The following is a 15200-nucleotide window of genomic DNA, read 5'->3' as shown; positions in this document are numbered from 1 at the left end:
CGTGAACGTCAAGGATTCCGCGATTCCGCGAACCGTTAATCGACGAAATTTTTATCGAAATTACCGAGAGGACGACGCGGCGTGCCCGTGCCGCGTTTCTTCGTCGGCTCGTTGCTCGTTGCGCAAGAACATTTCACGAAAATCATCGCGCGATCATTGGGCGATCCGAATCACCGAGTGGAATTAAATTCCATCCTGGAATTTTCTTCCCGAGAAGCATGGATAACGACGGTGATTTGTCCCCCTTGTTTCACGCTCCAGATATCCGCGGCGCTGTTTGCCGCGTTTGCCTTTTTTAATTCGCCGAAGAACTTTTAAGAGCCGGCCGCGGCCGCCGCGCCAGGTTCACTTCGTTTTGTCGCGTTTCCTTTGTCCATCGAATCCTGGGCTCGTCGCGTTTTTATTTCGCCGTCTCCTTCCTGTCCTCGGCGGCAGATGCCATCCACGAGGCGTGACCAACCGGCGTCTCCGTCCCTCGGCACTTTTTGGCGCTCGCCTCGCTCGATGCTCCGTCGTGCGTACAAGCCGCCGCCGTCGCCGTCGCCGACGGATTCATGAATGGCGAACTATGGTACGAACAGTTCGTATAAAAGCCGCCGGATTTATTTTCGGATCCGCGTTATGACACGCGGCGCGGTGCGCGCGCGCGCGCGCCTCTCGTACGCGCACGCGAGGTGCGGCCATAATGCGTTTATATCGCAACCACTATCGTCTGCACGTTGCAACGTGTGCCGGGAATTGCCTCGTCGCTATCTCTCGCGTCAAAAATATGCGAGTTCTCTACCCGGCTGTCGTTAAAAAGCAATGAGCACGAAAAATGCTAATTACCCGAACGCACGCAAAGATTAGATCTTACCGCGAGGGCATTGGAATCCGCTCCTCCCTCTTCTCCGCTCCCCCTCCCCCTCCCCCTCTTTGCGGAAATAATAATTAATCCAGGGATTGAAAAATCGCGCAGAGACCGGCGGGAATTTCTAACTACGCACATAAATTCCAATTATAATGGATTCTAATTCACCTATTTTTTTCGCTGAGAGTTGCTACATCGTGTAGAAGTGAAAATTGCATTTAGAAAATATGCGGCACTAATCGCGCCGTCACGCTTCATATGCAGCTGCTACTCCGTCGGGAAGGTAGAAGGGATAATAACCCCGGTGGAGGCGACGCCGTTAGTCGCCTTTAGGAGGAGATTCGCGGAGAGAGACCCCGTGAGTCATTAAACGGCGATTTGTATGCAACGCGTAGCGCCGGCGCTACAACGTATTGTGCGAGCAAATCGCATTGTACGCGGAGATGTGACCCTCGGGCCGCATGAGTTTCAGAATTCGGTTTCCGCGTTATTCACACTCGCGACATGACACGAATACCATAAACCGAATCGTGAATACCGTACATGGGAGGTGGTCCCTCGAAGTCCCATGTAATCGCGTCGAGCAACGCACGTTACGTACGTACGTTAATTGTACGGATCGCGACGTTTAATACGCGGTCTCTTTAAAGTTGATAAAGAGAGGATCCTCTCTCGCGATCAGTTTTGGGAGAGGTTTCGGGGGAAACGAAGAGCGAAAACGTCGGCAAAATTGACGGCCGCAAAATGGCGCCCAGACTCGATCTATTTTTGGTGCATTCCAGCTGAGCGGATGGAGAAGCCTAACTCGCAGACGATGTTTCGCTGGGAGGAATCGCTTCTCATCTTGTTGGAATGCCAACAATCTCCCTCCGTCTCTTCCTCCCTCTTTTTTCTTACTCCCCTTCGTCCATTTCCTCTCCCGTTTCGTTTTCGCGGTGCTCCATCATCGTTTCCTCACGATCCTAATATGCTTGTTGTCAATAACAAAAATCAAGCTTTAGAGGATAACTTTTTTTTTTTTCATTAACTGTTAATTAAATAGATTACAGAATTTTTTTCTTCCTTACATATATCGCAATATTGCTTTAATTGTGCTTCATGAATTTTGAAGAGGCAATGAATATCAAAATTTTCTAAATATTTATTTTTTTGAGCGTCTATTTTTTTTATTAAAATGAAAATTGCTACTGCATTTCGTTTTTGCTTTTGAAAATTTAAATAGAGGACGGCTACAAAAAGGCGAACTCAAATACGTCGTTGTATTTAATCGCGTTCAAACACCTGCTATCAGATAATTCCAAATCATACTCATTTGAACTCATATTTCATTGTTTAGACGAAAAAAAAAAATGAGCGTTGAAAATAGCAGCATCATCGGTTCTCTAACAACCTGTATGCCGTACACATGATCGATGATAATAGTCGTTAAACACTTATCCACCTAGTTACTTGGATGGAAATCATTATAAAGTAAAATAGATGGATTAATTATACACCGTTTCGTCACTTGACAATAACCCTTTCTGCAGGATAATGAGAGACCCAAGCAGGTCATAATTACATGGCGGATGTCAGTCTTCAGGTGAAAATAATCATTAATGTAGACAATAGAAAAGCGATTTGTGTCGTAGCCAGGAGCTCTCACGGCGAAAGCCAAACGTGCGAGAAAAAAGCGGCGAATGTCCATCAGAAGTGTTTGTAACATGTGGAGTCCACTTTTCACAATTTCATTTAATTTTGCAATTTACTTTCTCATCATATTCATAAAATATACTTTCAATTTTCTCTATGTTAGCAAGGACAATATTTACTTAGTTCTTTAGCGCTTTAAAACCATCACGACCGTCATAAAGTCATCTTTATCTAAACATATATCGATAACTTTATGAAGTCGACACACCGGATATTTTTACTTGCGATCGAGCGTTTTGAATTTTATTACGCGTTATTTATCGGCTTTCAGGCCGACTCGCGCCAGTAGATATATTATATTATCATTTGAACGCGTGTGCGTATTATGAACATCGTGTGTATTTGTAGGATTCCCAGATCGTAGTCGCACGGAACATTTCTATTTACACTCAGCCGCATTCCGATTTTTAATCGCGCGATTGTCTCCGAGCAATCTGTATCTCGTATACGATCTATGATGATTATCCATAATAAATCTCCATTCATACTTTCCTATTTCGAGGTCATCGCGGGTTAACGACTGCCGGGGCTCGTCGTCGCGAACTCGTTCTTGATGTTGACTAGAAAACCGTTTTGTACGGTACTAAAACTTTTTCTCATTAGTCTCGTCTCATTCTCTCCAGCATTTTTCTTTCCGTTTCGAAGGGGAAACTACACCAACGTACGCCAATTCGCACAGATAACAGTTTTGCAGTTCCATTGTTTTTTCTTCTTTGTTTTTTTTTTTTTTTTTTCGGAATTACGTAAGAAGCCCCGTTTTAATGGAAATTATAGATCAAACGGCGTCTCCTTCTTTTGCCGATTACGCTTGTTCCGTCGCTTGATCATAACCGAACGACACGGCGTAACGTCGGGTTTAATTAACTTACCGATAAATCCCGCCGGCTGAATTATAAATAAACGTTTGATTTAATCCCGCCTTCACTAAGAATCAACAACGTTATTAAATGCAAGAGTAATGCTCTCTCGCGAGTGTACAGGATTCTCTCTCTCTCTCTCTCTCTCTCTCTCTCTCTCTCCCCCCCCCCGGCGGCGGGGTTTGTAAACGCGAGGCGTAAGCATCTCCGAGGAGCTCCGCTAAAATGAATGGATTAAAATGCTTAAGATGAATGGATCGAGATAGATCGTTAAAGGCAAATCGTCGAATGCCGATGCGCGGCCGCGGTCTTACACTTGGTATCGGCTACGTTACCGAGAACAGGTCGTAGCTGGAATATTTACTATTCGCGCGAACGAGTCCGCGTGTGTGAGCGCGAGTTAATCTCGCGGAGGAGATGCTACATCGTGCGGCGATCCGCCTTTCTTTCTTTCTCTATATTTCTTCCTTTATATCCCTCTTCCTTTTCTCTCTTTCCCGCTTCGTTGCGCATCTTTCGCGAAAGAGAGAGAGGAGGGAAGGGCGGGGTAGGGGGAGGGGGGGAGGGCAGAGCTTTCTCACAGGTCGAGACAAATAATTAAGCTCCTTTCAGAGATATCGAATGCGAGCAAGACACGATACATTCCACACCTAACTCCCGCGGGCGAGGGGAGGCAAGGGGGATGATACGCATTTGCGCAAGCAGTGCTCGTGCAATTTCACTCCGATTCCAATAACGGCCGTGCGAAATGAAGAATTAATCCGCGAAGGCAGTAACCTCGTATCCTCGCCCGTAGGACCTTCCTCTTTACATGATCTAATACGTGTAACGAGTACGTCCATCGGTTGCGAAACTTCATCAACTTCTTCCCACGCACGTCGGGCAAATGCCAGGTATTCAAGAATGCGAGCGGGAGCTAGCATAGGAAAGACGAAAAATCGCTGGACTCTCGGAACGCGAACGCGCACGAACGCGGCCGGAATAGTTTCATCATGGGATTTTTCTTCGTAAATATATAAAATAAATGCTCGAGAAATATGGTGAGGCAGCTATTTCTCCGCGCGCGCGCGCGCGGCGTATAACTTACAGATTAATCTTTGTGCAATCGGGAATATCTATACGCCAACGCGCGCGATAAATATTCCGCATCGCTTTCAATGTATATTGTCGATTGTACATATATATCCTCTCCCGTGTGAAAATCTCCCACGTGTGAGGTGAAACTTGACGTTAACTCCTAACGACGATAAGCGCGCCCGAGATACTTGCAAGCGCGGATTTTCTCACGCGCCAGATTAATTTTTCGAACGCGCAAGAGAAGAACTCCATCGAACACGCGGTCCTGTATTTCGCGCGTGGGTCACAAAGACATTTCGCGGGAACGAGTGAAAGGAGCGATGCAACAATTTCGAGCGTCGATTTCATCCGAGCGCGAGAAGGGCCAAGAAACGCGCGATCGCATCCATCTTAATTAAAATCTAATCATTGATTCTAATAAACATGAAGACGTTAAGAAATACTAATTAAACATTTCAGACGTGGAAACGTCCATTTAAATTCATTCCCATAAAAGACTCATTCAATGAGTCTTTTACGGGAAAGAATTTAAAATAAAAATGAAATAAATAAAAATTACAAAAAAAAAAAAAATAAAAATAAAAATAAAAATGAGTCTTCTTTATGATAAAATACATCCTTTTGTAAAAATCTTTAATTAACAACTGCATTTTCTTTTCGCGATACATATTTGCCTGTTCAACCGAGACAAATGTTAAATATTTTCTACGAGTTTTCATTGAAGAAAAGATCGAAGAAAGAGAGCGGATGTGCGGAATAGATAGAATTCTTAGATTTCGAGGCTTTCAATCGAACCCGACAAACAGTTGACATTGACGTTGAACCATTTAGAGAACGGTGCGAATATCGGAACAATGGCGGTTTCGATGTCGTCTCTAATGATAGTCTTATTTCGATTTCTATTTCGTTCGTCCTTTGTAACTGCGAACAGATCGACTCTGCACACGATGAGAAAGACCTCTTCCTAGCATTTCCATACAATAGCGGGAAAAAGACGGTATGTATTGCGAGATATCCGGTGATGGCCTCTGGATGATAACGAGGCCAGGATGAAAGATGTCGAAAGAGTCGACGTACGTCCACGAGTATCACGTCTGGATCGGATTTTCGCGGATACGTCACGGGCTAATATCACGGGCTCCTTTGCACAAGGGCCTGAATGTCGCAACTAAATACGCATTATGGCACAAGTGTAACGGACACGGAGATAGGCTCGACGTAAAAAGCCATTCGACCGAGAGGAAATTCAATTTGCGAAAATCGACGCAATCGATGCGAGCCGCATGCCATCAGGCGCGAACCTCGAGATTTTGTAACGCGCGAATTAGATTAAAAATTTTTTTCCTCCTCGTATCTCTGTTTTTCCGTCGAGTGTGTGTGTGTGTGTGTGTGTGTGTGTGTGTGTGTATGTGAGAGTACATTTGCGGAAAGTTGAAATTTTCATCGACGGCAGCGGCGACGGCAGCGGCCGAGCGGATGGGGTTACGCATGGTCGCTCAGCCTGAACAGTCCACCGGCTGAATACTATCGTGACGTCACTCGCTACGGTCACTGCCTGAATTATTCAGTATTCCTTCGTTTCTAGTCGCTCGGCGATGCCGCGTGCAATCTCGTACGAAAGTTTGTTTTTACGCACGCCGCGCGTAGTAGCGCGCGTTCTACGAGCTCCTCTCGGAGCGGCAGAAGCCTCGGCGATAAAGGACAACTAGTCTATTATCTACATTGTAAATTTACATTTACATTGCAATGTTTTCGAGATTACACGGAAAGAAGAATTTTGCTGAAGAATCTAAAAATTTTCAGATACAAACAAAATAAATTTGTTAGATCATCAAAGTAATTATATGATGTTCAAACTGATTGCTAGAATGTAAACAAATTTTGTAGTATTGTCAACATGCTTTAAGTCTTACATGATAATTTCGTTGGCTCAACAAAATTATTTTCAGATCTGTATCTGGCCAAATTTTTAGATCCTTCAACAAAACTCTGTACTCTCGATATAATCTCCATGCTCCAAGTTCCTTTTTAGATGCTTAATTGAAATATGACAATAGCGTCAAAACCCACCGTTGAGCTGTTGAGAATTGCAAAAGCGTGCGTTCTATTTCGGGAAACGTAAAGGTTGATCCTTATAATGAGCTATTCTCGAAGGACGAGTACGACCGTCCGTTAATAATTACAACGATCCTAGCCGGTGCTCGGCCGCGGCGATGGCTATCGAAATTAGATAGAAAATTGCCTTCGTCTTATTCGCGGCCGAAGGTTTCATTAAATTCCCCGAGAGATGCGGAATCGATAGATCCGCTGGATGCTATCGGACGGTATATCGTTTGCGAGCGCGGCCAACAGCCGTGCGGTATTTTGCGCCGGTATCCAGCCGATCGATTAAGCGCGGTGAGGAAAACACGAACACGCGCGAATAAAACGATAGGAATCTAGGAATTAATATCGGGAATACTCCCTCGGCGGCGTCGTGAGGCGAGGTGTAATTTCGTCGGTCGTACAGTCGAACGCCCGTGGAAAACACGGAAAGTAAAGCCGTACCTCATTAAATCCGTGCCGATTCTCTCCCCGAGCCTTCCTCCGTGACCTTTTCTCGCCGCGGCCGGCGCTGATTTATGGACCGTCTTCCTTCCCCGCCCGTTCGCCGTCCGTTCGCTCTCCTCGAAAGCCGACAACGGCTTATTCGCCACCGACGTTATTCAGTTGCAATATCCCACGTCAGAGAATACCGGTTGCCTAAGATAAGCATAATAATTAATGCGGCGCGGGTAACGAATCGCGCCAGATATTAATGATCGTCGCGCGACTTTTTTCCTTTCGTCGTCGTTATTTTCTTCTCGTAACGTACCATAATTGTTTCTCGACTCGTTGCCCGCTGGTAATATATGGGTATGTTTTAATTGTTTGTTAAGTCTAATACTTTCCAAGGAAAATCTCTGGTTCCGGTAATTCGAAATCGATAGGAAGCGAGCGCACGGAAAAAGTGACGATGTATCGCACAATATGCCGGGGATAAAGAGGATAGAAAATCTCACGACCTTTATTGAACATATATTGATAAAAACAGGAAAGCGTGTGCGTTGTCGGTGGAAGGAGGTTTGTAGGCCTATGCTGATTACGATTGCGTTTAATTAATTAACCGATGCGCGGCGGATTATCTCAAAGACCCCATTACATAGCTCGTTTAACGGGGAGTATTTTTTTAAAAACGGCGCTGTTATGCCGTCGGACGTATTATTAATCGGCATAAGTGCTCCTCGTAATTAGCGGAATAGCGTAAAATTCGTAATAATACGCTCACGCCAGCCGGCGTCCCGTGATTAATTGCGGAAAGCTATCGACGCTAGTGTGTTTTCCGAATCTCGGCGTCTCTCTTTACTTCATCTCGCTGTCTCGCTTCTCGCGACGATACACGCTATTCTCCATACACGTGAGAGTGTCTCGTATCGAGGCACCCTCGTTAGAATCGTGATTTCGAAGAAATGCCAATCATTAGATCCGCAACTCATCCGTGTCTTCCGTCTCTTTCCCTCCTTTTCCCTCTTTCACGCGAATATACGCGCGTTGCGTTCCGTCTCTCTCTCTCTCTCTCTCTCTCTCTCTCTCTCTCTCTCTCTCTCCCCCCCCTCCTTCTCTATGCTTTCCAAGCAGATCGTTACTAGGGTAGAAACATGAGGTTTTGCCAGTAAAGCGAGGTGGAATGCAAGGCGAGGCAGCGTCAATGAGTCCATAAAATCCGCTCGCGAGTTCGCGAATCTCTTACGACCGTGCGCGGCGCGAGATGAAAAAGAAGGAAAGATACTGGCGGAAGAAAGTCCGCGCGAAAAACCGCGGCGAATTCGCGGCTGCTGACGGCGCGTGTATCTTTATTCTACGGATATTCTACCTCTACTAAATATGCCTCAGGAAGAATATCTTGCAAATTTCCCATGGCTAAAAAAAAATTTCCTTTTATCTTTTAATTAATGATATAAACCCTCCCTGATGATTTCCCTCCTTAAAGACCAGTCGTGATGGCGATATTGCATCAATCGCAATCTGAGATCTAAAGTATCCGAGAGAGTATCATCCGAGGACGTGTAAGTAACATAATCTTATTTTCTTTCTTGTTGCAGCAATGCCAGTTGTTGAAGAAGGAAAACCGGAGGTTGCAGAGCGCCTTCCTGCAAAACGTCTTTCTTCAAGCGCGAGTCGACACGCTCCAATGGCAGGTCAAACAGGTTCGTAATCGCGCGATAGCTGAAGATCTGCAAAAGAAGAAGCGACCGATAACGTGATCAACCGGTTTACCTCGCTCCGGTTACTCGATATCAAGTCACATAACAACCGGTCGGCATACCATCAGCTACTTTTCTCCTCTCGATGATCCACACGATTTTCGTCGATCCGATTTTTCCTACCCCGCCCATTATCATTTTATGAATGAACTTACTACGCACGCCCTACGCCCTAAATCTTCCCATCTCCTGCCATTTATGAACCTAACTTTGATAATATCTCAAGAATTCTAGGAAAAATTGTTATAATATTCTGTTTTATCATTGATTAAAAAATTATTATAAATTTTTATATAATAAAAAAATTTGTATTTATGCATCATATCTTGTGACTTTTATCGCTAGAATTTTTTATCGCATCGGAATATCTCGTACTCCTTGAATACCTTGAAAGAGAGCTGAAACCCTTTTTCCTCTCTTATTTTTCTTTCTACGTATTATCATATATTATAAGCATTTATCTAGTTGCAAATTTTATTTTTATTTTTATTAATGGCATCATTAATGGTAAATTATGTAAATTTATATCTTAAATTATGAATATTAATTTATGTAAATCATAATGCGGCAAGGATATAGAACGTTCGCATGGTTTGTTCATAGGTCGAGTCGAACAGGCAGATGTATCGTTCAACGATGGAACAGGTCGCTCATTTCTTGGGCCGGGCTCACAGGAGCCTCGAGATCCTGCACACCAAGGAGAACCCCAAGGATAAGAGACGCGTTCCTCGTAGTCGCAGCGTGCACACGGTGGTCCATGCGGATCCCTCGCCAAATCGTGGGACCGCGACCCCGTCATCGCCCGCGTCATCGACGTCCTCGCCGTTCGCCCGCGCCAAATCGGTAACCCAGATCGGATCGCCGAGCGCCACCTGCTTCCGCGAGTTTACCTGGTCGGTTCTGCGAAGAAACGACCCGGTGCACTGCATATCGCCACGTGCCAAGCCGACGGATCTCAATAAGACGAACGACGTTCCTCCCGACAACGTCGTGTATCGCGAGCCCAAGCAGACGGAATTGAACCCGGACGAGATACCGCCGGAGAAGCTGTCTCAAGAGGCGTTTAGGTGCGTGCAATCAATTTCAAGAAAATCCTATTGTTTGCGAATTATTAATTTGTGACCGACACTATTAATGCTAGTAGGAAAAATGTAATTAAATTTGGGAAATGTTTCTGACAGATTATTGAGGACAGTCGAGTCCTTGCTGTCGATGCGAGAACCCGACTTGGCGAGGATGACGCCGGTCGACGAAAACGGATCTTCTCCTTCCCCTACGGTGGATCATCACCATCATCATCATCATCATCATCATCATCACGACATGTCTCTCTCCCTGCCAAGTGGTAACTTCGCCAATTCGACGACTTTGCAAGAGGCCACCGCCTATTCTGGATGTTCCGGCAGTAGTCGTGAAAACGAATCGAGCAGTGGTCAGCAGAGCGACAGTAGATCGCCAAGCCTCGTCAAGACATCCGTCACCGAGTTCAGCCGAAATCTGCAGAGCTTCGTGCCGAGCATCAGAAGGTCGCCCGACACTGCCTCCTGGAACTCGAGTATTAGCAAAACGACCGAAGAGGAGGACACCGTCGCGCTTGCCGCCTCGTCGAACGGAGCCACGTCCAACAGCACGCCGACCTCGACGCTCAACGCTGCGAAGCGATTGGAGAAGAAGGAATCTGCAGGATTAGCCGGCAAACCTAAAGTGAAGCCAGCCAGTCCGGTGAGCAGCGCCGAGGGCGAGAGCGGATTTTTCTCGATTAGTTCCTTCCAGGAGGTGGGCCTGCCCGCTTCGACGGCCCTGCCGATCACGCCTGTTAAGGGTTGTCATACCGAGGTAGGCTTGCCGGAAGTGCCCCTAGACAAGACCAGGCATCGACGATGGTCCTCCACGCCGGCGGAAATCCAGGCGCTCTTCAAACAGCACCGGGCGAGCTTCGGCGGCACGCCGCAAACCACCACCGAGTCCGTCAGCGTCTGTTGGGTCTGAGTGTTGCGGAAGCCACGTCGATTATGATCCCACCGCAAACGATCGTTATTGGCTTCGCGCACAGCCGATTTTCAGGAACGACATTTAGGTAGATCGCTAGGGAAATCCAGTAATCTTGTAAATAACTTCTTGCGCAGCCGCTTTTGTTACGTTAATCAAGTAAGTAGAATCGTAGTACTACTGATCGGTAGTAATCGCGATTCCTAATTTTTTTTATCGTTCGGACGAGATGACTCGAGTGTGACACATCGTTTCGGCGATACTGGTGCATGCAGTTGAAAGTTCTTACGGGAAAATTGTCCATTGAAATGTATTAACGGACAGTAAGGAAGAGCGCATAAAGAAAATAAGGAATTGATACACGTCCGCGTAACTGGGCAAGTTTCGTAGATAATGCGGCCATTCTGTAAGTATAGAAAAGAAGAATAGTGTTGTCCCGACATTTTTTGCAATTATCAGCCATAAGTCTCGTAGTTTCGCGAATTCCGTGGATATACATATCGATAAAACTTTCATCCGTCCCGTCATATGGGATGGATTATCAATGACCTCATCAATATTCTGATCCGTTCGTTGGAAAATTTACGAGCTTCTTTGAAAAATCAACGTATTAAGTATATTTTGCAATTGACAATCGTACCTATTTTGATTAATTAAGTGTTATTTAATAAATTAAATATCTTTGAATCCGAATTAATTCGATTTAATTTAAACATAATTTAAAAGCAAGTTTAATAATTTATGTTAATTTATTTAATTTACAATATGTCGCGATATAATTTAAGTTAGTATAATTCGATTTATTAGATGATGACGATTTAGTTTCGGAAAAACGCGAAAGAAAAAGCTTTCTACTTTCTTCTTTAATCGATGAATTGAAATCTACTGTAAATCTTTTGCATCTTTTGCACAATCTATGTCTTGTCCTGTATTTTTATTATTTCATGATTCTCATACATGTTAGTAGCGGTACAAAACATTTTCAACCTGAATCTATTTGTGTATTACTTGGAACTGATCGTTCGCACAATTATTTCCTTTAACATCGTTAGATTGTTCATAACACGACGTTCAATTTTAAAGACTCTGAAAGATAAAATTGTAAATCTTATAACTATTCATCGTATGCTCTAATTATAATGAGGATGACATATCTCTTAACATAATGAAACGGCGTGATCTGAGACTATTGTAGTCGTAGAATGTACAATATTGCGTTGTCTGTATTCCTCATCATGCATAATTGTCATTTGTCATTCGTAATTATATAATACAGCTAAATATCATACCAAAATATCTTAATTTTTATTTCCTTTCCTGTCTTATTTTATTTCTTGTGTTTTTCCGTAAACCTCTTTTACCACATTTATACTTTTACTTTTACCATGAAAAGTACATATATGAAATGTACGAGTCTAGCTCTTAATGAAAATTGTTGAAAAAAAAATTCGTTAAAAAAAAATACATACGTAAAAATGCGAAATAATATATAAATGATTATAGAATTTTAGTTTTTGCTTCTTCGTATATATAATATAAAAAAATTATCTCTTAAATTATATTCTGAAAGTATACAAATTTAATAATTTTTTTCTAGAGTTATCAATTTTAAATTTTCAAATATGCTATCTAAAAAATTTATAATTATGTATATATATATTTTTTTTTAATAGCAAAAATAAATTCGATCTATAACAAACGTGTTCACATCTTCGTCTTTTTATATTTCTACTCTAATTTAATTTTTTGCCATTAAAAAGTGCATATATGTGTATGTCACGCGTGTGCGCATGTCATATACATGTATGTGAATGTTTACACATGTTTATTGAGTTCAATTTTGCTAAAAACAACTGTACAGATCAGTCATCCTTGCAGATTCTTATGCGGCTTTTTAAAATAAAAATATTCGAACGTATATATTATTTTTATATATATCACTTTTATATATATCACTTTTATATATATCACTTTTATATATTATTTAAATATATTTTATATATCTTTGCGTGATAAAGGGGACGGTATAGCCATCTAGGAGGAAAACAGAAAGTTTCTATCAGCAACCAGATACGCATGGATGTATCTGACTTCATTTATCATTCGATAGGAGTCTCAATTATCTTATCTACGACTCCATAGATCTAACGACGAGTTAATGTGCAAAGTGTATGTTTCACATTTATGACAGTGATAACTTTTACGCTGAGATAGGCCAAGTTTATAAAACTTTCCAAACGTTCTATGGATCTATATCTAAGCATATATGGCTTTAACACAGTTAAAGGGGTTAGATTTATCTAGATGATAATTTGAGTCAACAGCTAAATCGGTTTGATATTCAAACAGTTTCTCATCATTGACTCAGTATAATGTTCATTTAAAAAAGAATAAAGAAGAAATAGTAACATTTTTCTTTGAAACTATTTTAATTAAAGTTTTTAATTAATTAAAATGTTAATTATTCTATCTCCAAGTTAATTCGAACATTTTTTTAATTAAAAAATAACTTCTAACTATTCTATATTAATACAACATTGTAAATTTTAATCTCTCAGCGAATATCTCCACGGATTTTGTTGCTCCGGATTTGAAAATTATTCCCAGCCTATCGCAAATCGAAAATCGATCGTCTAATTACCCATAGCATGATAAAGCTGTTTAAAAAAACAACTTAAATTAGACATTAGAATAATTTGACCCAAAAAACATGAGGATATTCATTTATGACATATTAACATTGTGCGCATGACAATATGTTCGAGTCAATTGTCCGAGTCAAGACGTTTCAGGAGTTTCGCGCACTGTTTTAGAATCGTCGATCGAAATTTAAAACGAACGACTTCAGAATTCGTGAACGTGGAGACCGCGTTCTGTTGGCAAAAGTTGGCTAATAGCAGCACACATCTCGGAACTACGCAATGCGTACAAAAGCCTCCCCGTAACCCCGGTGTCACGTCGCTATCATCCTTCTTACAGAATCTTCTCGGCGATCCGATAACACGGCCTAATCGTCTCCGATATCACAGGCAGCGATTGTTATATGAACATTTATCGTGACATCGAGCGGACGATGTCGAAGGGAATTCGGCGCGATGCGATCGACGTCGAGGATTCCGGTGAGCGACGCAACGCGACGCGACGCGACGCGATGCGCGACGCCGCGATGCGGAGCCGCTAGTGCGGGGTCGCGGCGAGAAGAGTGGGTGCGCGGTTGCGCGCGCAAGCCTTGATAACGCTGAGGCAGGCAAGGCACGAGAACGCGGGTGCTCGTTATCAGTGCGCCAAGCGTCGGCAGGCTTAAAACGGCACTTGGTCCGACAGTCGGCCAGGAGATCGCGCCACGAGGCGAGCCACTTTTAGATTGATTTTCAAGAGCACCGCCAGCACGGGGCCAGCGCTCCGCGTTTATTTTAACGCGTCCAGAGACAGAAAGAGAAAAAGAGAGCGAGCGAGAAAGAGAGAGAGAGAAAGAAAGAGAGAGAGAGAGAGAGCGGATATAGGGAACGGGTCCGCGCGCTCGGCCGTACAGGCGTTTCAGGCTGATTGAGATAGTGCGAGGGAGCGACGTGACGACGTGGTGAGAGGTTCGGCAAGCGCGAAGCGCCTCTCCTCTGCGGCACCCAAGACCGGTCTCCGACACGATACCGTCGTGTTTTTCGATCGTGCCCGGATCGTCCCGTCGCGCAACGAGGCGCACGCAATACGCGTACGAGAAGCACGCGGCAACTAGCGGGCGCGTGTAGTGGCCGTCGCGAGGAAAATAACCGTGGAGAACAACCGCGCGCGCGTATCCCGCGGTTCGGTTTTCCTCTCTCTTTCTCTCTCTCCGGCCGTGTGTCATCGTCTCCAACGTCGTCGTCGTCGTCGTCGTCATCGTCATCGTCATCGTCAACGCGCTCGTTCTTTCGCGTCCGTCCGCCTGGCCTTTCCGCTCAGCTTCGCTCCGCTCCGCTCCGCTCCGCTTCGCGTCGCGTCGCGCCGCGCCGCCCCGCGACACCGCTCCGTTCCGTCCCGTGCCTTCTCTCTAATCTATCTATACTACTCGTGCGCGGTGTGTGCCATCGAGTGTGTCTCCGCGTGTGCGCTGCGGTAGGCCCGAGGTGTGCGCTTGTAGGCTTCGTGGCGCAGTGCGTGAAATGAGTGACAAGGACCGCTCCTCTCCCACCCTCGTCGAAAACAGTCTCAAGTCACTGCTCGACCAGCCCAGCATATTCCCGCTGATCGGTAAGTGTTATTCGCCCGGCTACAAACAGCCGCGAATGTCCGATCCGCCTAACACGTCACACGCGCGATCGTACGGCGCTGACACGCGAAACGAAGCCGGCAGCGAGCTCGACGTTCTCCGCGCGCTCGAGGCGAGCTCCCGGCGCCGCTCTTCTCCTCGCTCTTTTCCTCTGTCCTCGATCGTTTCGACGACGTTTCGCCTCTCGACGGGCCAGCGTCGTTCGC

The 15200-nt window shown here is 44.5% G+C and overlaps 2 protein-coding genes across 2 annotated transcripts in view; both read left to right on the top strand.

Moving 5' to 3' along the window:
• Positions 1 to 12042, top strand: part of LOC105425926 (uncharacterized) — a 28701-nt gene extending 16659 nt beyond the window's left edge. Inside the window, exons 3-5 of the mRNA XM_089072185.1 lie at positions 8598 to 8702; positions 9363 to 9826; positions 9941 to 12042. Of these exons, the coding sequence (XP_088928311.1) occupies positions 8598 to 8702; positions 9363 to 9826; positions 9941 to 10748 (1377 nt within the window). The 3' untranslated portion in view covers positions 10749 to 12042. The remainder of the gene's footprint in view (positions 1 to 8597; positions 8703 to 9362; positions 9827 to 9940) is intronic.
• A 1551-nt stretch (positions 12043 to 13593) lies between these two features.
• LOC105426906 (PAR-domain protein 1) overlaps positions 13594 to 15200 on the top strand; it is a 72929-nt gene continuing 71322 nt past the window's right edge. Inside the window, exon 1 of the mRNA XM_089072189.1 lies at positions 13594 to 14975. Within this exon, the coding sequence (XP_088928315.1) occupies positions 14888 to 14975 (88 nt within the window). The 5' untranslated portion in view covers positions 13594 to 14887. The remainder of the gene's footprint in view (positions 14976 to 15200) is intronic.

The sequence above is a fragment of the Pogonomyrmex barbatus genome, unplaced genomic scaffold (assembly GCF_055798465.1).
Source record: "Pogonomyrmex barbatus isolate J1 unplaced genomic scaffold, ASM5579846v1 scaffold13, whole genome shotgun sequence".
In the NCBI taxonomy this organism is placed as follows: Eukaryota; Metazoa; Arthropoda; class Insecta; order Hymenoptera; family Formicidae; genus Pogonomyrmex; species Pogonomyrmex barbatus.
This window is presented reverse-complemented; position numbering and strand designations above follow the sequence as displayed.